Source organism: Phlebotomus papatasi, chromosome 1 (assembly GCF_024763615.1).
Source record: "Phlebotomus papatasi isolate M1 chromosome 1, Ppap_2.1, whole genome shotgun sequence".
NCBI classification, from domain to species: domain Eukaryota; kingdom Metazoa; phylum Arthropoda; class Insecta; order Diptera; family Psychodidae; genus Phlebotomus; species Phlebotomus papatasi.
This window is the reverse complement of record NC_077222.1, coordinates 76,095,492-76,123,006: the sequence shown is the minus strand read 5'-3', so window position 1 is coordinate 76,123,006 and position 27,515 is coordinate 76,095,492. Positions and strand designations below refer to the sequence as shown.

General features: G+C 36.1%; 5 protein-coding genes and 1 non-coding gene across 7 annotated transcripts; 2 read left to right on the top strand and 4 right to left on the bottom strand.

Moving 5' to 3' along the window:
• The first annotated feature begins 1,629 nt into the window (after positions 1–1,629).
• Positions 1,630–8,006, top strand: LOC129803751 (serine/arginine-rich splicing factor 1A). Of its 2 annotated transcripts, XM_055850530.1 has the most exons (5): positions 1,630–1,921; positions 1,991–2,363; positions 2,445–2,512; positions 2,576–2,671; positions 2,744–8,006. In XM_055850530.1, the coding sequence occupies exons 1-5, from the start codon at positions 1,755–1,757 to the stop codon at positions 2,784–2,786; spliced, it is 747 nt and encodes a 248-aa protein (XP_055706505.1). In that variant the 5' UTR covers positions 1,630–1,754; the 3' UTR covers positions 2,787–8,006. The 2 variants fall into 2 exon arrangements, with proteins under 2 accessions (XP_055706505.1, XP_055706513.1); XM_055850538.1 differs by having other exon boundaries at positions 2,576–8,006.
• On the bottom strand, positions 7,651–9,091 carry LOC129803673 (peroxisome assembly protein 12). Its single transcript, XM_055850403.1, has 2 exons — positions 8,954–9,091; positions 7,651–8,886 (listed from the first exon to the last, which is right to left on the bottom strand). The coding sequence occupies exons 1-2, from the start codon at positions 9,071–9,073 to the stop codon at positions 8,050–8,052; spliced, it is 957 nt and encodes a 318-aa protein (XP_055706378.1). The 5' UTR covers positions 9,074–9,091; the 3' UTR covers positions 7,651–8,049.
• A 65-nt stretch (positions 9,092–9,156) lies between these two features.
• Positions 9,157–15,911, bottom strand: LOC129803352 (zinc finger protein 624-like). Its single transcript, XM_055849841.1, has 2 exons — positions 14,622–15,911; positions 9,157–9,779 (listed from the first exon to the last, which is right to left on the bottom strand). The coding sequence occupies exons 1-2, from the start codon at positions 15,813–15,815 to the stop codon at positions 9,168–9,170; spliced, it is 1,806 nt and encodes a 601-aa protein (XP_055705816.1). The 5' UTR covers positions 15,816–15,911; the 3' UTR covers positions 9,157–9,167.
• An 809-nt stretch (positions 15,912–16,720) lies between these two features.
• Positions 16,721–18,052, top strand: LOC129803622 (uncharacterized). The gene has a single exon (XM_055850327.1). It carries the CDS (start codon positions 16,721–16,723, stop codon positions 18,026–18,028), a length of 1,308 nt encoding a protein of 435 aa, XP_055706302.1. The 3' UTR covers positions 18,029–18,052.
• LOC129803775 (uncharacterized) lies at positions 18,045–19,045 on the bottom strand. The gene is made up of 2 exons (XM_055850561.1): positions 18,637–19,045; positions 18,045–18,568 (listed from the first exon to the last, which is right to left on the bottom strand). Exons 1-2 carry the CDS (start codon positions 18,794–18,796, stop codon positions 18,045–18,047), a joined length of 684 nt encoding a protein of 227 aa, XP_055706536.1. The 5' UTR covers positions 18,797–19,045.
• On the bottom strand, positions 18,938–19,060 carry LOC129800119 (U5 spliceosomal RNA). The gene has a single exon (XR_008751594.1). It is a non-coding gene; the product is annotated as a U5 spliceosomal RNA (small nuclear RNA).
• Positions 19,061–27,515: the final 8,455 nt, after the last annotated feature.

Sequence of the window (27,515 nt, the reverse complement as noted above, 5' to 3'; positions counted from 1 at the left end):
TAAAGAATGTATTGAAAATGTAAATAATTCTCAAAAAAGCACTGCAAAATTTAGAATTAGTGACCAAAATAGCAAAAAACTAAAGCACTGCACACCGAACATATTTGTCAATAGATTTTTCATCATTTTGACATCATTCGACTTCTGACTGGAAAGCAGCGCCAACCGTGGCAAACACTATACGTAAAGTTCAAATTTTACGCGCTCTTCTTATTATTTGTAATACAATCGAGAAATCATTCCTCAATCCTTGATTAAAATCACTTAAGAATCATTAAGAATCATTTAATGCAAAATTGGGTTCTTGAAACTATATTTCTCTTGAGTCTTGAATGAAAATCCCATGAATGGATATAAATTTCTGAAATCGAACAAAGAGGGAGATGAAGAGTAAGAAAGATAAGAGGAAAAATTTTGCCATTCAAGCTACGCTCGCGACATCTGCAATTGTGAGAAATTTGCCTGTTTTTTGGTGCCCCAAACTCTGTTTTGTGATGGATTTTATATTCTTTTAAAAAAATATGAACATTAATTTCTTTAGTAGATACATAAATATTATCCCAAAACATGTAGGAAAGTACTGGTGTAGTGAAATTTGATGTAACTTATTTCGGTTTTATTTTCCAGGTAGATATATAAATGACTATTATCAAAATCTCACAATTTTGCGAAAAAAGATTCTTATTTCTGAACTACTTGAATTATGTGGATCATTCTTTCTTTGGACAAGCATCCCTATAGTATCTATGATTTCATGTAAGTCTCATTCTCTGAAGTCTTATATCTATTGAAAAAATCGCAGTGTTTGGTGGTACCCCTGTTTGGTGGTGCCCCAGTTTCCCCTAATTAGTGAACTCGGTGAATTCTATACTATTATACTTCATTTATTAAACAAAAACATCACAGGATAGGTAATTCATTTTCATTGCTGAACACGCATGCATACATCACCTCAAAATTCTTTTAAATGTAACCGTCGATAACTCGTCCGGATTACGCCGATCCGGATTAGAAACCGGGCACTGTATTGCCGGCTTCGGACTGGAGGTTTAGCCCAGTTCCCAAAGGTCTCAAAAATCTTAATACAGTAGACTCTCACTCAATCGGCTCTTTCTCAATCGGGCGTCAAATTTTGTTGACAGTTTTCACGCTTAATTATGAAGCTAATTTGCTCAAATTCGCTGTAGTTCTTCCTATTTTATCGTGATTCTTTATAATTGAGCACTTTTTGTGGAATTTACAAAGGCTTTGACGCTAAATTCCATCGCTAAACCGGATGACATTTTGCCCCATATTCACGATTGAGAGAGAGTCTACTGTAACAAGCAATTTTATCGATTTTTCAAAATGTAATGAATCATTTGCCCTTAATATTTAAGCCTAAACAACAATTTCCTAAAAAATCATGCTTGATGATGAATTAGAGGAGTTAAGCCAGATAGCTAAGCCTTAGGTCTGAAGCCCGTATATTAGTAAATGCGTTATTACTCGACAACTTATTTTGCTTACCAACATTTTTCACATCATTTGCAATATCTGTGATTCTTTTTCAGTGAGAATTTGAATTTTCATTGAATTCAAAGCTAACTTCACACTAGAAACTTCGTGTCATTTCGGTAATTTTGGGACAATTATTCGGGTTTTCGGATTAAAGTGTCGCCATTTGCGGAACGCGTCTCTGTTTCCTCGTTGTGTTTTTCTCCAAGCCAAATTTCTCTTTCACAGGTATATTTTCAGAGTAATTGCTGTGAAAAATGTCTCATCCACGCAATGAGTGCCGTATTTACGTGGGAAATCTACCACCAGACATTCGCACGAAGGATATTCAGGATCTCTTCCACAAGTTTGGCAAAGTCACCTTTGTCGACTTGAAAAATCGCAGGGGTCCTCCGTTTGCCTTTGTGGAATTTGAAGATGCTCGGTGAGTGGATATTTGGTTGGTGTATAGTGTACTGGGGTAGTTTAAATTAATGGGATTTTGTGGGTTTAGGGATGCCGATGATGCCGTAAAGGCACGCGATGGGTATGACTACGATGGGTACCGGCTGAGGGTGGAGTTCCCGCGGGGAGGTGGTCCGGGTAGCTACAGGGGCAATCGCAGCAACGATCGCAGTCGCGGAAATGACAGTGGAAGCAGTCGAAGCAACCGACCCCCAACCAAGAGATCCCAATTTCGTGTCGTGGTGTCAGGATTGCCACCATCGGGCTCCTGGCAAGATCTCAAAGATCACATGAGGGAGGCTGGTGATGTTTGCTTTGCCGACACGTACAAAGATGGAACTGGTGTGGTGGAATTCCTGCGTCATGAGGACATGAAGTATGCCATCAAGAAGTTGGATGATTCAAGATTCCGCTCCCATGAGGTAAGTTTTTTGTGCTTCTTGCGGTTCCCCATGAGAAATTTTCTACGCTTCAATGCCTCTTGACTCTTTTTTTGTTTTCAGGGAGAAGTTGCATACATTCGTGTCCGGGAGGATTCTGGTGATGATCGCAGGGATAACTTCCGCGATCGGTATGATTTATGCTAAATTGTTTTTTAAAAAATGGATTTTTAGAATGATTCTTCTTCTTTCAGCTCTCGTTCACGTTCCTTTTCACCCCGACGTCGCCGTGGAACACCAACATACTCTCCAGTGCGTCGTTCCTTCTCCAGATCACGTTCCGACTCCAGGTCCAACTACTAAACAAAAAATAATCCCAAACATAAAAATCTACAAGGACACCGATCTTTCTTCATTTCCAGGCGTTTTAGGAATGGTTTTAAACTCGGTGGAAGAAAACATTAGGTGTTTGATGATGATAAATGAAAGAGAGAAAAAGAAAGTGAGGAGGGGAGTTTATGGAAAAAAAGGGGTGAATGGATTAAGAAAAATGGACTTCATGAAGGAAGTATTATCAAACTTTAGATTCATAAATAATTCTTTCCAATTTTCTTTTTTTTATCCATTGCATTTTGCGATTGATTTAACAAACATAAAGAAAAAAAAACAAATTAATAAAGCAAGTATTTTAATTTTTTTTTCACAAATAAAATATGCGATGAAAACTTCTCAACAAGAACCAATTTTTGCAAAAAAAAAAACAACAACAAAAAAACACTGAGGATTCTTTGAAATGTAGAATTTTTCAAGAAAAATTTTAGAATTAGAGCTAATGTAGGTGTAAAAAAAAATTAGAATCTTCAGTAGTAGAATTCTAAAAGAAAAAGAAAGCAAATTCCTCTAACGTAAGACAAAATTTCTAAAATGACTATCGCTAAAAAAAAGAAAGATTTTCATAAATATTAAAATAGAGGATAAGCGAGATAATCTTACTAAAAACAAAAAAAAACCCTTAGATTACCTTTAATGCATTTTGCCAATTATCACTAATTCTACTTTTTCTTTCTTTTTTTTCTTTGATTTTCCCTCGGATAAGAGAGATGGTATTAAAATATAGATATGGATTTTGGGAGGATTTCACTGGACAGAGAATGATTTGGGAATTGGACTCTGGAAGGATTTTGCAATGAAGTTAATAGGATTTTAATAGAAATTAGGAGGATTAATACTGGATTTTGGACAGGAAGGATGATGTTTGGATAAATGAAATGGATCACGCGTGGGATTTTCAAGAGAAAAAAATAATGAGAATAATTTAATAATGGAAGGAAAAAAATGGATAAATTTGGAATCCACTTCACTTGCTCATTTGGATTTTTTAGGAATCATTTTGGGAGATATGGCATTTGGTGGATGGTGAGGAGATCGCGGAAAATGAAAAGAAAAAAAAATTGGATTAAGGAAAAAAAAGGATAAGAAAATAATGTGTCAGGACGGATGGAAAAAATGGATTTAAAAAAAAAATTAAGGAAGGATTTCAAAAGTAGGAGAGAGAGAGAAGAGAGAAATGAATAATCGTGGGATAAGGATTGCAATATGTGACAGGATTAATGGGTATGACATTGATGTGAAGTATTTTTTTCTCTTAATCTCCTTATTCTTAACACCCTCCCAAATATTTACCCCCTCTAACTGACCTGCAAATATTGGATTTGTCTTTTTTTTTACTTTTCAGTTTTTTTTTAATCACTGCAGTGGCGATCATAAAATAAACCTCGAAAAAAACTAGGCTAAAATTTATTAAAAGTGCTTCTAAAGTTTAGATTTCTGAGAAATAGAAAAAAATATTCCAAATTCAGCTAATTCAAAAAGAAATACAGGAATGCAATACTGCATTACATGATTTAGCTCCGCCCATTGATTGTTTTAGGTCACGCCTCTTTACAAAATATTTTGAAGACTGATCGGATGATTCTTTTGTGCCATCTCTAAGCAACACAAATCTTCGCTTGGATCAGAAATTATCTTAACTTAAAAAATAATAATAATGGTGGCACAACGTTTCATAGAGGAACTAGGCATTCTCGCAAGGAGAGTTCGGCACATCCATTTTTATTTTTTTTCTTATAGGGTAAGTGTGCCAAATTCCGGCCAGCTTGCAATTTCGGCCACCTTTTTTGTTCCTCGAATTTCTATAAACTTTTAGATTTTACGTACTCTAGAGATTATACAATGCAAAAGAATAACAAAAAATGTAGCTTCGACAAACGAGATGACATGAAAAAGATATTGGAAGAATTCCCGAAGGGCAAGGAACTATGAGAATGAAGGTGGCCGAAATAGGGCACCAAAGCTATGTCTATATTTTTATTCATTTTAAAATATATTAAGAATGATTTTAGAGCAAATAGAGACGGTAAACTCTTTAGAAGGTTCCCAGCAACACTCTTTCAGAAGACAGAATAAAAAAATCAATTTGTATTTAAAATATTACATTTCAAACTTGAGACTTTGACGCTTGCATGCAACTATGCCGAAATTTAGCACACTTTACAAGAATGGATTTGTCAATCACATGCCCATCCCAGTGAAGCTGACTGGATGCAATTCGAACACTTTTAATTTTAACCCTTTATGGCCTCTACACACTAGAGAACCTTATGTCCATATTGAAGGAAATTCCCCACGCTTGTGTAGGAAAAACTCTTCAATATGGACATAAATTTCTCTAGTGTGTAGATGCCATTAAGGATGATTAGGATGATTGACCAAAAACGAAATTTTTCCTATGGCCATCTAAAGTGATGGGGTAAGTGTACCAAATTTCGGCCAGCTTGCAATTTCGGTCACTTTTCGTTCTTCAATTTTACATAAATTTTTAGTTTTTAGTTACTCTAGAGATCATACAATGTAAAAAATAAAAAAAAATATGCCGCTTTTGCGAGCGATATGATATGAAAAAGACTTTGAAACAATTTCGGTAGGGCAAGGAACTATGAGAATCAAGGTGGCCGAAGTATTGCCCAAACCAATATCTTTATTTTTATTCATTTTAATATGTAATAAGAATGATTCTAGAGAAAACAAAGGCGATAAACTATCTACAAGGTTCTAAGCAATACTCTTTGAAAAGAAGTAACAAAACATTCAATTTGTATTAAAAATTTTGCATTTCCAAGTTAAGATTTTGATTCTTGCATGCAACTATGCCGAAATTTTACTCTGAAAAGTCAGAAGAAGCGATTTGTCTGACCCTCATTTTTTGATCCTTTCGTCCTTAAAGGGTTAATGCCAAAAAAAATCCCTGGTGACCTAAAAGGGGATTCGAACCCGGGGCACTTCATTCATAAAGCGAGTACTCTATTTTACTTGACCCATTGAATGCCTGTCCCGAAATAAGATAAAAATAGCACTTTCGGTTCAGGATTCAAAGACCTTTCAAATGAATCTAAAAATTCGTCCTAATCTATTGAGAACTAAGCTCTTCAGGGCATTTTATGTTATGACCTTGAAAAATTAAAAATATATATCAAAAGTTGTTATTTTTAGCGTTTCCTTAGTAGATCAGTGTAAGGAACACTATTTTTATGACCCTAATATCCCAAACTTCAAAATTGATCATTTCCAGATTTTTCTGTTGTTAAATGAGTTTCAAAATCGCTCAGTAAACGAACAATAAAATCTGGTGTAAAAGAAATAACTTTGCATATTGAAGAGTTCAGTGACATAATATTCTCTACCACTCATCATAATACGAAAAAGGCTAGCGATCACTATACGGCGCTAGGAGTATTAAAAATGCGCACAGATAGCCATGTTAAGCGCAAAACAACGAGGAAAGTGCAGAATAGGCCAAATTTAAGGCTTAGAAGCAAAGGATCCAAAAGGAAAAAAAGCATCCCATCGACAATTTTTAAACTTAAATCATCATAAGGGTGAAGGGAGAGGGGTCGTTGATGTTCCGAAGCGGATATGTCTGATCCTTCTAGTTATGGCAGGCTGGACCGAAGACTAGTGCCTCTTTTTCTTCCTAATAAGCTATTCAGATGACGCATTTTTTTAATTGACTCAATATGAAAAGATATGAGAATTTACGATGATTTTTATTAATTTTATTGAATATGGTAGAAGTTTTGGAGTAAAAGCCTGGGAGTTGAAAATTGAGAACAGTTGTCAGCGTCATACACGATGCACGATGCACGCATGAATACCTTCATGCGGAGGAAAACGATTGCGAGTCAGTCGAATCAGTGTATTCTTTTTAAAAATGAAACAATTGAACTTCTTAATAAAAATTATTGCATTTGCGATTTTTAATGAATAAATGCTGGGATTTATACTGGAATTTTACGTACAGCCTATAAAAAACAAGAATAACAAAGTTATATTCAAATTTCTCCTCATAAGGGGGCTGAAGTCAAGTATTAGGAAACCGGGACGGAATTATGGTGCTAATCCAATGATAAAGGAAAATGAGAAATCTTTTGTATTACATTTTTTTGGCACTTTACTGTTCTCAAGTGCTTCTGTATTATCGATTTTTCTTTGGGTTGGTTCCTGTTACGAATATTTGATGGTTTTAGGCCACGGCAAGGACAGGGAAAAACAGTCGTAACAGAAACCACATAAAGAAAAGTCGGTAATGCAGAAGCACTTGAGAACAGTCATGTGCTAATAAAACATGTCTATTTTTAATTGGAATAGCATCATTCTGGTGCTATTTTTATATGAAAAATGAAAAGAGGAAATCTTTTTCCTGATTTCAAAATTTAGCCAATCGGAGTACCGTAAGTGAGGGTTAGGTGAGACTACATTGTAAACGCTATTTTTCATATATTTTCAAATGAAGCTTGGACGTAGCCATAATTAAATTTAAATCTACAATTGCTTTGTCCCACCCTCCCTCTAATTTATTGAATATGGATAATGCTTTATCGAATATTGAAAATTAAGAAATTCTACCTAGATTGATTAGGGTCATCATACTACTTGCGGAGGGCGTGGCCTAAAATTACAACGGGAAATTTAATGATTCAAAATGCGAATTGAAAACAAATTAATGTTCAGAATTTCTCAAGCTGTTCAATTTCCTAAAAAAAAAAGAAAAGAAAATCAACCTGGCCCACCTAAAAGCATATCAATAGCAGGAAAAATTTCGTTACAATTTTTATGATCGTCACTGTATATTAATAAAAAAAATAAAAGATACTGCTTAATATTTTATCAATATTTACCAAATCATAATAAACACGAATAGCAATGCAGACAAGAGTTATTTAGCTAAAAAAAAAATTAAACTATATAGACATTTTTGCATAAAACAATCAAATTTTTGTACCATTGACCAATTTTTGAGACTCATTTATTTTTATTATAGTCAAAAAACAAAACAAATTACATAAAGTTTTTGTTCAATGCATGTGGCCATTTGAAACAAAGAGTTATAATAAACATTTTTTCTTTGATTTTTGTATGTTTTATGTACTCGTAATGTTTTATCTTTTTACTTCATATAAGTAATGTATAACAGATATCCGTAAAAAAAAAATATCTTTATCAGTTGACAAAATAATCTTCGCATTTATACCAGATATGAATTAATGTTGATTTTCAGAACATCTCATAGAAGTGCAAAAACGAAAATTTTTGAAAGTTCAATAAATTAATGCAGAGTCCAATTGAAAAGGAGTTGTGTTTTTTTTTTTGTTAAAAATAAATTGAATTTTATTTAGTCATCGTACAGGAGGAAGATATCGTCAATTGAGATGGGATAGTTGCTGGCTGGGCAGATTCCTGTTCTCTCAATTGCAGTCACGATGCATTTGTAGCAGTAGATGTAGCCGGAAATGGCACAGCATGTTGGTCTTGTCCACTTTCCCAGGCAAATAGGACATACATCCTGGTAATTGAAGTCCCTGGTGAGGATGGGATAGTCAGGGGTTGGAAGACTTGTAAGGTCAGTGTGTTGGGCTTCTGTTTGCCACCATTGGAGGAATTGGATGAAAAAGGCGGAAAATTCAAGACCTTTGAGGACAATTTCACTCAACACCGTGGATATTTTCACGTGTCCTCGAAGCAAATTCTTCCAGCTCCATTCGATATCCTCTTCCTCGCCTTGGATGTACGTGAGGCCCTGTCTTGTTGCTCTAAAAAGTGGCGTATGGGATTTTGAATATCCTGCCAAGTATGCTATGTACTGGGCAATTTTGAGGCACTCATAAATTCCCACGGAAGTTCCGTGAATTTGTATGATGAATTGTTTCAATTCAGCTTTTGGTACTTGAACACCATCTCTCAGGGTTTCCTTCCAATGGTTAATGAGCTTTTCGGCTTTCACCCTCAAATAGGGCACTATCACAGTGCAAAATAAGGCAAAGATGTGATCTCTTTTACTAAATCCATTGGTTTCTGTTGAGACCCTTCTCAATCCATAGAAGATCTCCGAAAGTGTTCCTCCTCGATTTTTCAGATAGTAATTCTGAATTATTCCATTGACTACCAGGAAGATTTCATCATAGTACCTGTCCAGGAGTGCAAATCTCTCTGGATTTCTCAGAACCAGGAACTAAGGAAAAAAGGTAAACTTCGATCTTAACCTGCAAGAATGTTTACATGGCTCCTTCCAAAATTACTTGCGTAATCCGTCGGAATGCTGGATAGAAAGTTCCTGCCAGGGATTCTACAGCCACCACTTCAAAGAGCGATGGTTTGCTCTGTAAATTAGCAGCTAAATGAGCTGAATTCTCTGCCATTGCATCTCCCTCTTTACTGATAAATTTGTCCCAAACTAACTCCGAATTTCCAGATATTGTCCCAATTTGATAAAATTCAAAAATTAACGTATATTCAAGAATTTATTTCATCATGTTTTAAGTGGAGTTTCATATGGGAATTGAGATGCTGTTTCCTCCTGAAACACTTCCCACAATTTCTACATTGATGCGCCTTATTGTCCCTATGGATCATCATGTGACCCCTAAGGGTTCTCTCAGACTTGAAAAACATCTTGCACACGGAGCACATGTAGTTCTTTTCAACAATATGAGTGGACATGTGATCTTTCTTATTGCTCAAAGTGCGGAATTTCTTGGAGCACTGTGAACACGAATAGGGCTTCTCTCCTGTATGGAGTCTATTGTGGATGATCAATTCGATGCGGGAGATAAAACTTTTATCACATTGATCACACTTATGCTTCTTCAATTCCTGATGAATCATCTCATGCTGCTTCTTTCCCATTTGCGTTATGAACATTTTGGGGCAAATTGAGCATTTATACTTCCGGCCTGAACACTCATTTCTCAGATGATACGTCAGACTTAAATGGCTGGGGATAATTTCGAAGCAATGGGAACAGTGGTGTTCATGATTTTGACTATGGCAGCGCAGCTGATGCTGGAATAATTTACTTGAAGTCTGATAGCTCTTGTCGCAGTTAGAAATGCAGCAATCGAAACTCTGAAAGTGAAATAATAAAATCAAGAGAAGAACATCGCCAAAAAAGGAATGCACACGAAGCTAGTCTTCCTATTTAAATTTCCAATGACCTTGAATCACTCTTAATTAACGTTTTCAAGGTCAAAAGTCAATCACCTTTAAGGAGCGTATTTTTCAACCGATTGGGGTAAGTTTGTTTTTTTTTGTAAAGGTTTTAAAATCCCTGACTTGGTACCTAAAAAACTAAAACAGTTTTAAGCGTTAATAGGAATAGTAGCCTATTTACAAAGACCGATAAATTGAGTCGCTCAAACAACAGCGGGCTATCTTAATACGGAAAAGCATATACGATACAAGTCCTTTCAGCATTGAACGTCTTAATTTGTATAATTATTCGATTTCTATAGCTTATGTCCTGGACACACTTACGACTAAAGTCCAGAGACGACTAAGCTCGTTCTTAGCCAAGTCAGTTCCTGACACACTACAAACGAGGCTTAAGATTTTCTTGCGCTCACAAAACATAACTTTCGTGGGTTTTTATGCAGATTTTTCTACTGAAATACACTAGTAGTCCTTTGAAAATGAAACTACTTTTAAATTTACTTCACAATTCACCTATAACAACAAGAATTATTCACTAGAATAGCTAAAATTGGCTTAAGTCGCGAGTTAGCTTCCACCTCACAAATAATTGTAATTAACAATAATTATTGAACGTGCACTCTTAGAAAAAATTAGTTCGTACAAGCTCATATACAGTTATTAGAACTATAAAATATAGTAAATATAGACCCAACTATATATTTAGTTTGGGTAACTAAATGAAATAGTTGACCACAGTTAGTTAAAGTATCCTTTTCATTTAGTTATCACAACTAAATCAAAATAGTAATGGGTACTATAACATATTAGTTCCAATTACTAAATAAATGGGGTTGATACCCATCTTATTGGCTGTAATAACTATATCATATTAGTTGTGGTTACTATATAGCATTCATTGTGATGCATATGTCTTATTAGTTGCTTAAAATTCGAAAGAGCTTCAACGCATTACTAAAATAAAAACCACTCTTTACTATTGGAAAAGTAGTCATAACTTTATGAAAATATAGGCCCATCTATTTACATTGGTTGTCAGAACTAAAAGGAATTAGTGACCAATATTAGTTGGGATAATGATTTCATTTAATTAACACAAGCAAATATAATTGTATGAAAGCATTATGAAATAATTGCCGCAACTTATCCACGTAAATATTGTCTTATATTCTCACTACTAATAAATTTATTATGAGTATAATGTTTTAAGAATATAAGAACTATTTTAAATAGATTTGATAATAATCGCCCGAACAACTAATTTTCATTAGTAATCACGTCTAAACTTTTCTAAGAGTGTGTACTGAGACATGATATTACAAATAGTTTTATTTTCAGAGGAGTATTAGTGCATTTCAGTAGAAATATCTGCATAAAAACCCACGAAAGTTATGTTTTGTGGTGCTAAGCCTCATTTGTAGTGTGTCAGGAACTGACTTGACTATGAACTAGCTTAGTCGTCTCTGGACTTTAGTCGTAAGTGTGTCCAGGGCATTACACGCAATTTTGCGCAAATTTTGACCTAAATTATGGATCAGTTACAGCAGTTAGGGTAAGTGTACCAAATTTCGCCCAGCATGCAATTTCGGCCACGTCTTTTGTTCCTCAAATTTCCATAAGTTTTTAATTTTTTCATACTCTAGTCTAAAGATTATACAATAAAAAAAACAAAAAAAATCGTTTCTATATATGAACGAGATTATGTGAAAAGACTGGAATGATTCCGGAAGAGCAAGGAACTATAAGAACTATAAGGTGGTCGAAAAATTACTCAAAGCTATATCGTCTCCTCGAAACTGTCCTAAGTGCATTTAATTTATATTAGCATTTGTTGCTAATGACGCATCATGAAGCGTCGTTTGCTACGATTACAGATACAAAAAAAATGCAGTTAGAACAGTTTCATTTTGAGGAGACAATAGGGTAAAGTGATATAATTTGGAATTAGTGTTACAAGTTGGACAATTCACCGGTACAAGTTAGACATGGCGTTTTTCTTGATAAATACAGTAAAAAATTGTTTTTAAGCACAAGAACCAAATTATAAAACTAAAGCATTAAAAATATACAAATACAAATGAATTACTAAATTTATCCAAGGCAAAAAGCCCTGTCCAACTTGTACCACTTTACCCTAAATATCTATTCTATTATTATAGAATTTCTATAATATTCTGTATTCTATAATACAGGCTCTAGAGAGCGCATTGATCAAGCGATGTTTGGGCTTCCCACAAAATTTAACTGGTTCCAATCGGTTTTGAACCAGTAGGGGAAAGTGCTCTCCCTTCGAACGTTCATGCCTTCGAATAATGTGAATTTCTTTTGTTTTTCGTCATAGATTTACACTAAATTATCACGGAATTATCAACAATTGATGATAAACCAACTAATATTTTATAGAAATTTGTAAGTCTCTTAGGAAAACTAAAAGAAAATTAACATTATTCGAAGGCATGAACGTAAGAAGGGAGAGCACTTTCCCCTAATGGAACCGGTTCATAACCGATAACTAATTTTTATTCGAAATTCAATTATATTAGTCCTAAGTTATTTTGAGCAAGATAAGATAAGATTTTGCCAGGGGTCAGTTCTCCATTTCGGATTTCCGATGCATCCAGGCCACTGGGGCCTTTATGCTTCCCCAATCCTATTCTATCTTATCTCCCGATACGGGTAGCCACTCTATATCACAGCTCTGTGGGCTATCAGTGCCGTTACTATATCACAGCATCCCTTCTCGGTGTGTGTTTGGGATCAGTGACAGCGAATAGTTGTATCGACTGAAGTACCACTTTCAAGCCGAAACTCGTTCTCGTACCAGCCTCTACTGTTCAGGCGGTTCACTTTTTTGCCAATATGCACCATTGGCATAACTATTCATTCATTCACTAGACGCATTCAAATCTGATATGACACGGAGAAATTTATTTCTTCTGCTGCTCAGCTTTGAACCCAAGACCTCGCAGTCATAGAGCCACTGCTCTATCCACTGACCCACTCGAAGCTCTATTTTGGGCAATGTTTTGAGCGATTTATATGTCCGTTCAAACCGGTTGTAAAGTGCCCAACGAGCACAGTTAACTAAAAAGGCAGAATTTTCAGCATATTTTTGCTGAAAGCTCTGCCTTATTTAGCCATCTGGGCTCGCTAACTGGGAACCAGTAAACGGTAAATGATGCGAAAGTACTTTGAGGGATAGCATCTAAATAACGGGTTCGAACACTTCGCAAAGTCTAGAACGCTTTGCCACCCCTTTTTCCTATAAATAATTTGAAAATTCGTTTGCAAATTTTATGTACATTTCATTCTAAATTGTTTTCTTTATTATTAAAAGGTCTAGTTTGCAGTTGTCAAATTTGTTGAATAATTGCATAAAAAGTACTTTTACTTTAGGGCTATAATTCGTGAGAAACACAGGAATTTCGGGAATTTCCCTACAAAGGGTCAGTTCAAATAAATTATTTTATTAATCAATGATCACATTTAACTATTACTGTACGAATTTTTACTATTCACATAAAAATAATAAAAAAATAGTTGTAATTGCTAACATGTAACATAACGGATCGCCACGTATTTAATTAGACATGGATAATTAATTTTATGAATTGAATGTGAACTAGCGTATTACATCCTTGTAAAAGTTAAATGGTAAATGAATATGGATAATTTTTAAAAATTTATTTATTTTTTTGGAGCAACAATACGGGGATAACTTGACGGTACGAAGAACACTGCTGATCGCTGGTGCCCTTACTTCCCTTACTTTATAATTAATTTAAAAAAATGATTTTCAAACTTAATGTAAATTTGATTCTAAGTTTTTTCTTTATAAAATTTGAAAACTATGTCGAGTTTGCAAATTACTTTGTAAATTTATTTGAAATTCATGTGCGGAACACCGGAATTTCACAACTAATGGCTTAGTTCACGAAATTTATTTTTATTAATTAGTTTTATTTTTTTATTTACAAATTTCAAAGTGCTTTACAAATTGGTACAGGTAATCATATTGGAATGTTTTGCATCTTCGAATTTGTAAAACTTATTAAAATAAAATAATTTTTAAAACTTGAATTTCTAAATTTTAAACCGTTTCGCTTTGAGTTTGAAAACAAGTTTAGTTAAATTCAAGTACAAAAAAATGAGTGTACTTCAGTAAAACATTTGTGGTTTATGCACTGAGAAAAAAAGGCTACGATTAGGGGAAACTGGGGCACCACCAAACACTAATTTTTATTTCTAAACTACTTGGACTATCTCGACCATTCCTTCAGTGGACAATAAGCATCCCTATAGTGCCTATAAATTCCTATCGGTCTTATCCTCTGATATCCAATATCCGATTAAAAAATCGCAGTGTTTGATGGTACCCTGTGTTTGGTGGTGCCCCAGTTTCCCCTAAATTTTTTTCGTCATAACTTTAACACTTTTCAGGTGTAAAAAATACACCAACATTTTTTAATGTTAATTTTACACATTTTGAGGGTAAAATCAACATGAAAAAGGGTAACTTTAACCCATAATACACCTACAAAGGGTAATATTTACACCGTTTTCGGATCAATACTGCAGGGTAAAATTAACATTTCGGGAATGTTATTTTGACTTTTTCGGATTTCTCTCAGTGTGCATCAATTGGAGGGTAAATTTTTACTTATCGCAAACCTAAAGCGCTTTTCCTTTCCACCCCTTTTCATCAAGGTATTTAAGATATTCAAGATGTAAAAAAAATATAATGGATATTTCACTTGCCTTGCAGTGATCCAAATAGAGATGTTGTCGTACAGATCTCTGATTATTGAAGAAATCCAAACATATTCCGCATTGATGGAATTTCTCATCATTTTCAGCACTCTCATCATGTTCATCCTTCCAATGCTGCAAAGCTGACGCCAAGTCCAGAAAGGACGATTCACAGTATTCACATTTCAATGAAGAATCCACCTGCATTTCTACAGAGAAGATCTTCTTTAGAATTCCACCATCTAAATCCTCCTCATAATTTTGATTTAAGTATTTTGTATCTATGAACAGAATGTTCTCGAAAATAATCTGATTTTTTAAACAATCATTGACTTCCATGTGATCTCGCAATTGATTGATATCCAGGAAGACTGTGCAGCAACTTGCGCACTTGTACATAATTATGTTGGAAATGACTTGGGGAAAAGTGTTTCTGTGGAAGGACTCGTGACTTTCAAATTGATCAGAATCTGTAAATTTCAGAAGACAGAGGGAACAATCCCATTTCTGATTGCTCGGAATCATTTTTTGGTTCTCTCCTGATTCAGTCAATTCCGTCAATTCTTCCTCCTCATTTTCAATTCTTTCTTTCACATTCTGCTCCTCCTGAATCTTTATCACCTCAACATCTGTATCTTCCGGAAGTTCTTCTCTATGCACTTCCTCAATATGTTGCTTCACTTCAGCCTCATCTGGGAATATGTCATTGCAGTAGTAGCACTGAATGAAGACAACACATGTCATCTTGTGCTCACTGTATTCTTCATCATTGGCAAATACTATGCCACATTCTGAGCATTCTGCCAAACATTCGATATCTTGTACTTCGTCCTTTATCTCCTCTTCATCCTTCTCAATTTCCTTGTTTATCTTTTCTTGGTCTTCTTTCCCACTTTCATGGGCTTCCTGGGAAAATAGTTTCTTCAACAGAATGTGATTGTTTTTGGCTTTCTCTTTGAATACAAAGAAATCCTGGACCTTTTTCCTGCACATCATACAAATCTTGTCCGGAAATTTCGCTTCTTGGTCAATTCTGATGTCCAGGACATTCTCAATGGCTGTGGGAAGGTTTACAATTTTCCCATCCATTATTTCTCTATAGAAAATACTTCTCAACGGTTGATCTTGATTCAGACAAATACAACAAAGGGTTTCAGGATTGATGTCTAATTCGTAATCTGCATTTCCTACGTCAATATCCATTTTTCTTCTCACAAATTATAATAAAAAACCAAAAATAATGCGTTTTGTTTACATCTCCGAAACGTCCATAAACAAACTAAACTGTCATTATAATTACCATCACCCACCACATGAGGCGCTTACTGAACTAAAAATTCTTGGTCATTTTGTTAATTTTCCCTAAAAATTGAATTTATTAAATGCTTTATTAACATTTGAGGGTTGTCAATTCTTTAAAAAGCATTCTAAAATATTTAACAAAATATCTTTGAACTTTTGGAAATGTGTCACAGTCTTTTATAAAGAAAAATGAGCATAAATTGAATATGTAACTTTTTCACCTTAAACTTATAATTCATGCGAGCAACACATACCTATTTGGGTATAAAGGTTAAGTTAAAATATTATATTTCTATTCATCAGTGGGGTTTAGATTAACTAAACCCTTAAAGCCAGATGAAGATAAATGAATATGATTCTCGTGATTATATTCCGGAGCGGCTTCTCTGATGAGATGATCACTCCAGGTTCTGATTGGCTCTAAAAACAATAAGTTTTTGCTGATGAATGCACTTTTTTTTATTTAAAGAAAATTGGCATGATGAATTTTCTTTATGGTAATGCAACTTTTTGCAGTAGGCGCTTATTCTTGTACATATTTGTTTATTTAATTTTTTTCTAGAAAGCTACCTTCAGTCCTTTTCAATTCAAAGTGTAACATTTTTTCAAAAAACGCCTAAAGAATAAAAGAAATATTCTAAAAAGGATGTTAATTATAAAATATTACACAAGAGATATCCCCCATATAAATAAATTCTGGTTAATGGAATTAATATAATCGGAGGTCCTTCGAGAAGCTAATCTGAGATTCTTCCCGAGCCGTGAAATATAGAAGAGGGGTCGGGAAACAGACAGGGAAATGCCTGATGGCGGTAAATGTATTCATGACAATACAAAGTGAAGTGAGGTTACAAGCAGAAGCAATGGATTGCTCAGAAGGGATTCTGGCTTCTATTTTGGCAACAACAAGTTACTTCCTGTATAAGAAAATCTCCCCCGAAACTCAAAAACAGCACAAGAGGCCTACAGCGAAGAGGTCACATGAGGACAAACGGGACAAACCAACAGTTCCAGCGACTGATTACAAAGTAGTAGCATATCGAAAATACCGAAGAACATACACAAGTAACAGAAGCAATGAGGAATTCTTTAATTCGGTCAGGATGTCAATACCAACATTCGATATTCTTCTTGATATGGTTGGACACCGATTGGAGAAATACTCAATTAAGAATCCAGCAGATCCGGAAGCTCGTTTATACATGACACTCTTGCATCTTTCATCCGGAACATCAGCTAATATCCTTGCGGATCAGTTCAATATAACTCCAATGACTACAAGAAGGATAATTATTGAAACTTGTGAAACTATCTGGGATATTCTATCTCCCAGATATTTGAGACAACCACAAAGTGTCAGAGCATGGGAAGACACTGCAAGACAATATGAGAAGCAATGGAATATGCCCAATTGTGTAGGTGCCTTGGATGCTAAATTTATCATGATTAATTGTCCAGCTTCAGCAGGATCAGGAACTTATAATTCCCTAAAGAACACAAATATGGTTCTTCTATCTTCATGTGATGCTAATTTCTTATTCACCTACATTGATATTGGAATATATGGAGAAAATCCAGATGAAGGAATATTTTCCCTAAGCTCTCTGGGACAAGCTCTGAAACAAGAAAAACTATCACTTCCACCACCCTGCATAATTCAGGGAACTTCAAAACCACTTCCGTACTTTATGGTGGGCAATGCAACATTTCCTCTATTGAAGAATCTCATGAGACCGTATCCGGGTCGTTTATTGGATGCAAGAAAAAATCAATTTAACACTCGTTTGTCTTTTGCCCACGGAACCATAGAAAATGCATTTGGGATCTTGGCAGCACGATGGAGGATTCTTCTAACACCCATAAAAATGAAACCGGGAAATGTGGAAAAAATTGTTAAAGCCTGCGTAGTTTTGCATAACTTTTTAAAATTGAAAGATAATCTCTACTGCCCACGAATTTACGGTGACTATATAAATGAGGACAATATTCTGGTGAAAGGGCAGTGGCGTCAGGAAGTCTCGGGCATGGAATCTGCCAGTGGACAAGGGGGAAATCGATCACATGATGAGGCATTTAAAATCAGGGATATTTTAGCTGATACTATTTTTAACTAATAGAAATAAATCAATTTTAATCCAGTTTTTGAAGTTCTTCATGCACCCTTTGCAAGAATTCCATCTCCAGGGAATCCCTGACATCCTGTGGGAGACGCTTCATCTTTTCCTCTAAATATGCGAAAAATGAATGTGATTGAGTTCTTTTCGAATATGCCGTTAAGAATGAATTAGCATTCTTAACAAAATTGCTGAATTTTTCTTCTGGATTGTCTCCAAGAGTTGCATTCGTATATCGTTGTTGGTGATTTTGCTGTTCAGATGGGTCCGTAGAATTAAGGGGATCATCAAGAGGGGTCATTATCACAGAATCATCATTTTCCAAAGAGTAATCAGAAGTGTCTTCAGTCTTTGGCGTGACATTGCTGTATCTGGTTCTGCTTCTTCTCAAAGAATTCTTCAGGAAATCAAGCTGATTGTAGTACAGCCACTCTTCACCGTCATCATCAGCTCCACTTCCTGTAGAAACTCCCTTTCTCTTCTTGGCCTCTCTGGAATATCTATCTCTCAATGTCTTGTATCTTGTTTTACAATGATCCACTGAAAAGAAAATATTAAGTTCTATTTCACATTTTACATTCAAGGAAATATGTTTCTATTTTACTTACCGGTAGTATTCAACTCCTTTGCTATCTCTTTCCATTTTTCTTCCTTCTGACTAAGTATTCTGTAGGATTTAGATTTCACATTCCAAATAGCTTCACGTTTTTTCACACAATCAATTAAACGGTCTTCAAAAGACATAATTATGCTTTCATTTTCATTCATGATCCACAGCTTTAATAACAACAAAAATCATCTGATTTTGACAATACTTGCGTCAGCGTCACGATACACCAAAATCGTGGGTATGTGTGTGTATCTGGGTATCGTATCGACCTATGAAATATATTTAATGTAGAAAAAAATGGCCCAACTTTCGTCGGGCACTAACAAAAAATTTATATTAGACTCATTAAAATGCTTCTCTCCACAGAAATCTTTAGTAAAAGGCGAAAGATTTATTTGACATTTGAAGAGGAGCCAGAGTGAAATGCATAAGATTAGCTTGAAACCTTATACCCAGATTGAACGTGTTGCTCTCATGAATTATACGCTTAAGATAAAATCCCCTTTCCTACTCTTGTATATCCCATATTTTATCAAAAATTCAGACATTCTAAATGAATTTGAGAGTTTTCCAAAGTTATTATAATTCCTTAATTCTTTCAGATAAGTTTTGTAGCTTACAACACTAAAGTTTAATAATATTGAATCGGTAATCTCTTATTCAATATCAAAATCCTTTTAAACAATGTACATAGGAAGTTTTTTGAGACTTCAGAAAGAATGTACAAAAAATATCCTATCATATAGCATTTAACCCATTCATCCAATCTAAAACATAATTCAAATTAATAAGCTATTCACAAAAGCACGAAATATTCACTTAAACTACCCATATACTTATGTACAAATTTAATATTTAAACCTACAAATGTAAAAATACAAAGAATCCTTCATTGCAAATAATAAGTCTGGAAAAACTAGATTTGATACTCAAAATATTTAATAATAAAGTTATTAAAATTTGTAATAAAAACATAATAAACAAAGAACTAATAGATCTCGTACTAAAAAACAAATACAAAATAGAATTACTAGCTAGACTATACTGAACCATTGTTATTGTTAAATTATCTCTTTTCTCTCGAAACTCTTCTGCTAACATCGCTTCCATGGAAATATTGCTTAATTTATTTAGAATCATTCTTAAAGTACAAAATATTTAAATAATTCATATCATAACACCATTATAGCCCAATTGAGGGACATAAATGATTGTTTATTAGATAGATAGATTAAAAAAAACGGAGTGTACTTGAGTTCGCAGATGATCAGACACCCAGGCACTTTTGAGCCCCTTAGTCTACCCGACAATCTCAACTCCAATTCTGTTAAAAATTCCATAATTAATTCCATAATTCCATAATTGAATTGTAGAGAATCTTATGTCTTTATTACGATGAGACCCTACACAATCTTTTCTTTTATAACATTATTTTAACTAATTTAATATCAATTGCATGGAATGAAAATAGTTTCATAATACTATGTGTTCAACTGTTTCCTTATTAATTATTGTTTATTACTCAGTACTCCTTATTCTTAGACGATCTCTCATTGGCAACGTGGTGCGCAAAGTGACCAGTTGATTTGTCAAAAGCTCAATTAAAATTGTGCAATTTATACATATCAAAGTTATTATTCTTATTATTATAAAGACTCAGGTGATAGAGGAGAGATAGTTTTGTGGCTTGGAAGTGAAAATTGTAAGAAAGAAGGAGTAGTTTCACGAGAAAAGTGAAAAACAAGCCACTGGTTAAGTGAGGTTAGAGGTGAACACGTGTGGGGCGATGCCGCCCTGGTTGCACGGGGGGACCCAGCGGGATTTCTTCTCGCTTGGGTCGCGGGACTTTCCGTCCCTGGATCGAGCAGTAAAGAAGAGAAGGGGGGAAGAGATCTTCAGCACCCGGTTTGAAGAAATTGAGCGTATAGACAATGCAGGAAGATTTCTAGTCATGAAAAACGCATCCCAGGACACGGATTCAACTACTCCCATCTCGCCATTCGCCGTTGCACGGTCACTGCGAGCGCTGGGAGACGTCAAAGACATCACAAGGCAGAAAGACGGTACACTAATAATAGAGTCAAAATCGAAAGACCAGACTGCCCGTCTCCTAAATGTCACGAGAGTTGGGAAGCACGAAGTGACAGTCACAGAGCATCCCAAGCTCAATAAAGCTAAAGGAATTGTCAAATGCTGGGACTTCGTATACATGGAGGAGAAAGAGTTGTTGGAAGAGCTAAAATCTCAGAAAGTTGTGGAAGTGCGCCACCTAAGAAGGAAGGCAACGGATGTGGAGAAGAGAGCTTCTCAGAACCAAAAAGACGTACCAGTGTGGAAAAATACCGGCACTTTTGTGATCACGTTTGATCTTCCGGACATTCCAAGTGTACTGAAAGCGGGGTACCTCAAACTAGACGTCCGCCCCTTTGTACCAGACCCGATCCGATGCTTCAATTGCCAAAGATTCGGCCACATGAAGACGTCCTGCAGGGGAGTAGCGATGTGTGGACGATGCGCTGAAAAGGACCATTACCCGGATCCATGTGTCAAGGATGTTAAATGCATTAATTGTGGAGGCAGCCACGTTAGCTGGCACAAGAAATGCCCTGAGTACCTGGCAGAATACGCAGTACAAAAAATTAAAGTTTATGAGAGAGTCTCTTTCGCAGAGGCGAAGAATATCTTCATTGAAAGGATGGGTCAATCAAGGAAGACATTTGCAGACACTTTGAGACAGCAGGAAACCCCTACCCAGAGTGGATGCACCAATTGTCACTGCGACTCTTGCAAGTCATTGAGGAACGAAAGGGCACACCAAAACGAGCACGAGAAAATCATGGACAATGAGAGAGTGACCAGAGAAAATCTATCCCAAATTGAAGAGCACCAAGTTCCACTAGTAGTTGAAGTAGAGGTCCATCAGGAAAAGGCCCAAGATGCAGAGTCTCCTTTGGAAACTCCCGATATCTCGACCATCTCAGAAACGGAAGAGGCTGATTCAGAAGAGGGGGAGCCTTTTGAAGAAGCAGAAGCAGAATTTGAGGCAGAGGATGCAGCGATGGAGCTTGACCCCAAAAGCTCCGAGGAGGTGATCACTGCCCAGTCCCAAACTGTTGCGACTGGCCCAGTGTCACAAAAGTTAAAGTCCCACCCAGAAGGCTTGCGGTGCCCCAAACGGACAAAAGAGAGGTCTCTTTCCTCAGAAGGCTCTGAGGGAAAGAAGACAGGACCACCTTCCTCAGGGAAGAACAAGAAGAAGAAAAAGAAGACAGCACCCTACCCATCGCAGTTTGGAAGCCAACTTCAGGCCAGAAATCCCAGAGAACACAATGCAGCAGTTACTCAAAAAGACAGCAACCTGAGTCCCAGTCCCAGAACGATTAAAAACATCGTAGGTGTAGACTAGGTATTTATCTTTACATTCCTAGGCGTGGGAGGGGCAGGGCGGGGGGCGGGCAGGGTAACGATTGTCACATGGCTATCGTTCCTTGAAGGCAAAGCCCTGCCTTGTCTCTCTCACGCCAGGAATCCTTAAAATCTCTTTAAGTTTTTTCTTATGATGATTCTAGTCCAATGGAACATTAACGGTTTCTTTAATAATTACAACGACTTAAAGCTTCTGGTGAGCAAATACAATCCAGATATTATACTCTTACAAGAGACACATCTTAAATTCACTGATAATCCCTCCCTAAGAGGCTATCAAGTAGTATCGAACAAGAGCCTCTTTGACTCTGCTCACGGAGGCTCTGCGATATTGTTGCGAAACGATGTGGTCTTCTCTGAGATTTCGTTAAGTCCTGATATAGATGCTGTGGCGGTCTCAAGCTCATTTAATGGCAGAAAAATTTCATTTTGCTCAGTTTATCTTAAACCTCAACTTCGTTCCATTCAAACGGAAATTACTTCTATTTACAGTGCTCTGGCATCTCCCATGATCATCGGGGGGGATTTCAATTCACACAGCGTAACTTGGGGTTGTATCAGAACTAACACTAAAGGTAACCAACTAGAAGATTTTATATTAAACAATCAAGTCTCCCTGCTGAACGATGGTAGCCCAACTTACCTGCATCCGGGTCACGGAAGTCTGTCAGCAATTGATATTACACTTTCATCTCCCGCTCTGTCTATTTCTTTAGAATGGGAAGTAGTAACGGAAGCTTACAATAGTGACCACCAACCGATTCTAGTCAAGGATTTTTCCGCGAATCAAAGCAATACTCATAGAGTTAGATGGAACGAAGACAGGGCTGACTGGGGTATCTTCTTCAATAGCTGTGTGGGGGCCTTTGACTTTCCTGAAGATCTTGAGTTGACCGAACAAGTCAGATTATTTAATGAAGCAATTTTAAACGCGGCAGCGTTAAGCATGCCCCAAACCAGAGAGATTCCCGGAAAGAAAAGAGTACCATGGTGGACGGATTCGGTTAAAGAAAATGTTAAGGAGAGAAATAGACTATTTAGGAAGTTCCGTAAGCACCCCTCAGTAGCGAATTTAGATTTATTAAACCAGAAAAAGAAGGAGGTTAAAGAAGTAATTAAACAAGCCAAAGCAGAAAGTTGGTCGAGCTATGTTAGTTCCATTAAGGCAGACACCCCACCTAAAGTAGTTTGGGATAAAATTCGGAAGATCTCGGGGAAACATAGATCAGTTGCAATCAGAGAATTAATAGAAAATGGACAAGTTGTCAACACAGAAGAAGATATGAGTGAAGTACTAGCCAGAACTTTTGCCAAGAACTCAGACAACTCAGGCTTATCAGATGAGGCGCTCTGCCAAAGGGAATCCCTTTTAGGGTATCAAACAGTTCCACTGGGGAATACTTGCATAGAGCTTAATCTACCATTCTCTTTCGAAGAGATGTCTCAGGTTCTTAGGGTCGCGAAGGGGAGATCGGCAGGGCCAGACGGAATCACCTATCAGATGTTGAAGAATCTTCCACCCCAAGGAATGAGCAGGTTGCTTTCGATTCTAAACAAAGTGTTTTCAGAAGGCACTATACCAGATATTTGGAAAAGTGCGAATATTATTCCAATTTTGAAACCAGATAAAGACCCAACAGACCCTAAAAGCTATAGGCCTATTTCGCTCCTGAGTTGTGTAGGTAAACTCCTTGAGAAAATGGTATCCTCAAGATTAAATTGGTGGCTCGAGAGAAACCATCTACTCTCCGACTATCAATCGGGTTTCAGGAGAAATAGAAGTACTACAGATAATTTAGCTTATTTACAACATTTCATGGCAAATAAAATTAACGAAAAGAAACATATTTCTTGCATTAGTTTAGATATTGAAAAAGCCTATGAAAAGGTATGGCGTGTTGTAATCATTAATAAACTAAAAGATTGGGGCTTAGAAGGACAGATTTTTAGGTATATTGAAAATTTTTTAAGAGATAGGCAGTTTAATGTCTACGTTGGTAATAAAATGTCATCTAGACTTACACAAGAGAACGGAACCCCAACAGGTAGCGTACTCTCTGTCCCGCTCTTCTTGATAGCCATGAACAGTTCCTCGGACTATCTAAACATTCCAGGAGTCAAACATGTGCTTTATGCTGACGATCTATTAGTATTTGCCTCGGCAAATTCCTCAGAAGACCTCCAAATAAAATTACAGACGGCGGTGGACGAGCTAGAGGTATGGGCCCAACAATACGGCTTTAACTTTTCATTTTCGAAGTCCAAAACATTGCACGTCTGTAGAAGACGCAATTGTAGACATCCAAACTTTACCCTTAAAAATAATACGATTAGTGAAGTTAATACTCTAAAAGTCCTGGGAATCACATTTGATAGTAGACTGTCTTTCCATCAACACATTAAAGAAATTAAAGATAACTGTCAAAAAAGAGTTAACATAATTAAGGTTCTTTCTAATCTTGAATGGGGGGCGGATAGGCGGCAACTTCTATCGATCCACCAGGCCCTGGTCGGGGGGAAACTGGATTACGGGGTGGTGTCTTTTTACACAGCAGCTAAGTCCATCTTAAAAAAACTGGATTCGATACATAATGCTGGAATCAGAGCAGCGACGGGTGCGTTTAGAAGTTCCCCTACGGACAGCATTATCGCAGAATCAGGTCTTATGAATTTGGATGATAGAAGAACGCTGCTCACAGTCAAATACTGGAATAAGATCTCGGCTAATCAACATATTACAATGTATAAGGAGATGTGTGCGGGTTTCAGAGAGGGGGGCAGAATAATTTCCTGGGTTGAAAAGGTATCCTCGGTCCTGGCAGAATGGAACCTACCTAGACATAACACATTCCAGTACTGGGGAAAACAACCATATTGGACGATGGATCGTAGTCGCTTAGATATCTCCCTAGACAGTCAAAGATATAGAATAGACCCAAATAGATCAAGAGAAGTTATTTATAACAAGCTCGAGGGAAACAATTTAAACACCAAAATTTTCGTAGCTGGCAACAAGTTCTCTGGCAAAGCGGGTTACGGTATCTGGGTAGAAAATTCTAGGTGGATAGTGGAAGGTAAGGTCAATGATATGGCATCTAAAACCACGCTAGAAGAAAAAGCTCTAATTGCCGCGTGTAAATTAGCCTTTAACTCCCCGAACCCACTTATTATTACCAATTGTCTACAGGCCCTAAAAAATGTCTGTAACTTCCGATTGTTGTCGGGTTACACCGCACAGCTTAGAGACTTGATTGTCCTAGGACAATGTAATTTTTTGTATGACCCGGGTTTCAGTGAGGGTATTGTCAACGCGAATGCGTCAGCATTTAATGCATCTAACCATCCGATTTCTGATTTCCAGATCTCAGTTAAAGATCGTAATTCCTGGGCCAAATCAACCATTCGTGAACTAAGAAAAATAAAATGGAAGGACATGCCTCTGTCCAACAAACTCAGATGCATTAAAGATACCCCCATTTTCAAAAATCACTTTTGCAACAGAAGAGATCAAGTAACTCTCACTAGGCTTAGAATAGGGCACTGTAACTTTTCTCACTCTTTTTTAATGACGGGAGATCAACAGCCAAGATGCCAGAGCTGTAACACATATCTTACTGTCGTTCACGTCCTGGTGGAATGTCCTAGCTATGCTCAAGAGCGCAGAAGATTTAATATTGAGAACCTTGAAATCCAACAGCTCTTGGGATCAAGGATTGAGATCTTGGAAAGGACGGTGTCATTCGTAGCCTCTACGGGACTGAGAGTTTAATCCAAATGTATAAAAAAAGAGAATTGAAAATTGAATGAATAATGCTCCATTGGTTTAGTTGAAAACAAAGAAAATTCATATATATTTATCTATCTTATCTCTTTCTTTTTTTTTTTTTCTCCTTTTTTTTATTATTTATTTTTTCTTTTTTCTAATTAATAGGAATTAGTTCTCTCTTCCTTTAAAGTAAAGATCAATTTACATTTCTCATCTTTTCTATTTAAATTTAAAACATTACCGGAATCATTATGTTTGAATTATTCTTTGTAAGAAGTTTGTTCAAACTTCATAGGGAAGAAAATTGTCAAGTAGCTTAGGTTATGGTTGTTTTTTTTTTTGAAATGGACTCAGGCACCCTATTTATCACATTATTCATGTACTAAATGGCCAGAAGGCCCACGTACAATAAAGAAGAATTAATTAATTAGACGATCTAACCTAGAATATCCCATTCTAATTTAATCCTTGTTTTATGGGCTTCAGACCTAGAGATTATCTATATGGCTTAACTACTATAACTCTTCAATAAACGAGATTATTGCTAAAACTTTAAATCTGCATTGAATATTAAATGCAATTGATCTAACTAAAAAATCACTGAAATTGCTTTTTTTCGGAAATGCAAAATCTTCAAGAACTGAGCTAAAACTTTAGTCTGAAAGCAGCTTTTGGTGAAGCTGGGCTTAAAATCCAAGGTTCAGCCATATGCCTTAACTTCTCTAATTTATTATTAGTCGAAATTTTTGCAAAAAAAAAATTAGGATTGGATGGTAAAAGGCAATTCATTTATTAGATTCTGAAAAACCAATAAAATTAGTAGCTATTTAGGAATTTGAAACTTTAAGAACATCAGGGCTAAATCTGTTCTGGAACCGTCTTTCGAGAGGAATGTGTTTGGTTTTGGATTGGATTGATCTGTTTTAGATTCCTCAACCTCTCACATTTTTTTTGTCAATGATTTGTTTCATTCAAAGAAAAGACAAAAAACAAAACAAAGACATGTTTTAACAAAGAAAATCTAAACCCAGATTGGGGCTATTGGGGGGCTTTTTTTCAGTAAATCGAAAGTCCAACATTAACTTTTGCCCCCCTTTACGACTTAAGCCGAGAGACGACTTAGTGGAAAATGATGGAAATGCACTTTAACCATTATTTCTAATATTAATTACGCTAAGCCGTCTCTCGGCTAATCCTCATGTCTGTCAAGGCCCTTACTTGTTCCTTGAACTTTCCAGTACATTGTAGCTATTTTTTTAGCATTTACTTACGTTCTCCTCTTCCTCGATCAACCTCCAAATTCAAGCTATACACTTTACTTTCAGCCTGGAACTTTTAGACATTGGAGAGGAAATTTCAATTGATTCTACAGGTTTTTCTTTTAGGTATCACGTATCACCATTTCATCACAATTTATCCAATTTATAGTTCTTTTTACTAGATAATTTGGTCACGGTTCAATGGTAATTTTATCACAGATTAAAACACGAATTGACTGGATTGACTTGAACACCTTTCGTCAGTTTTTCTAACAAAGTATGTATAAGATTTTATTCTTATTTCAGGCATGGAAATTATTGGGAAAGTACTGTTTTATGGAAATTCCTTTACCAGAACCACTAAAAAACTTGCACTTTTCACTGTGTTTTTTTCACGCATCATCGCGAAATCCAAGTTGCAGTTGC

Bases quoted from the DNA above. Each gene is read 5' to 3' on its own strand.
- LOC129803751 (XM_055850530.1), top strand. From the start codon at position 1,755: ATGTCTCATCCACGCAATGAGTGCCGTATTTACGTGGGAAATCTACCA. The intron at 1,922-1,990 runs GTGAGTGGATAT...TTGTGGGTTTAG, and splicing joins GTGGAATTTGAAGATGCTCG to GGATGCCGATGATGCCGTAA. The intron at 2,364-2,444 runs GTAAGTTTTTTG...TTTTGTTTTCAG, and splicing joins CAAGATTCCGCTCCCATGAG to GGAGAAGTTGCATACATTCG.
- LOC129803673 (XM_055850403.1), bottom strand. From the start codon at position 9,073: ATGGCAGAGAATTCAGCTCATTTAGCTGCTAATTTACAGAGCAAACCA. The intron at 8,887-8,953 runs GTAATTTTGGAA...TTTTTTCCTTAG, and splicing joins CATTCCGACGGATTACGCAA to TTCCTGGTTCTGAGAAATCC.
- LOC129803352 (XM_055849841.1), bottom strand. From the start codon at position 15,815: ATGGATATTGACGTAGGAAATGCAGATTACGAATTAGACATCAATCCT. The intron at 9,780-14,621 runs GCAAGTGAAATA...TTTCACTTTCAG, and splicing joins TCTATTTGGATCACTGCAAG to AGTTTCGATTGCTGCATTTC.
- LOC129803622 (XM_055850327.1), top strand. From the start codon at position 16,721: ATGGCGGTAAATGTATTCATGACAATACAAAGTGAAGTGAGGTTACAA.
- LOC129803775 (XM_055850561.1), bottom strand. From the start codon at position 18,796: ATGAATGAAAATGAAAGCATAATTATGTCTTTTGAAGACCGTTTAATT. The intron at 18,569-18,636 runs GTAAGTAAAATA...TTTTCTTTTCAG, and splicing joins AAAGGAGTTGAATACTACCG to TGGATCATTGTAAAACAAGA.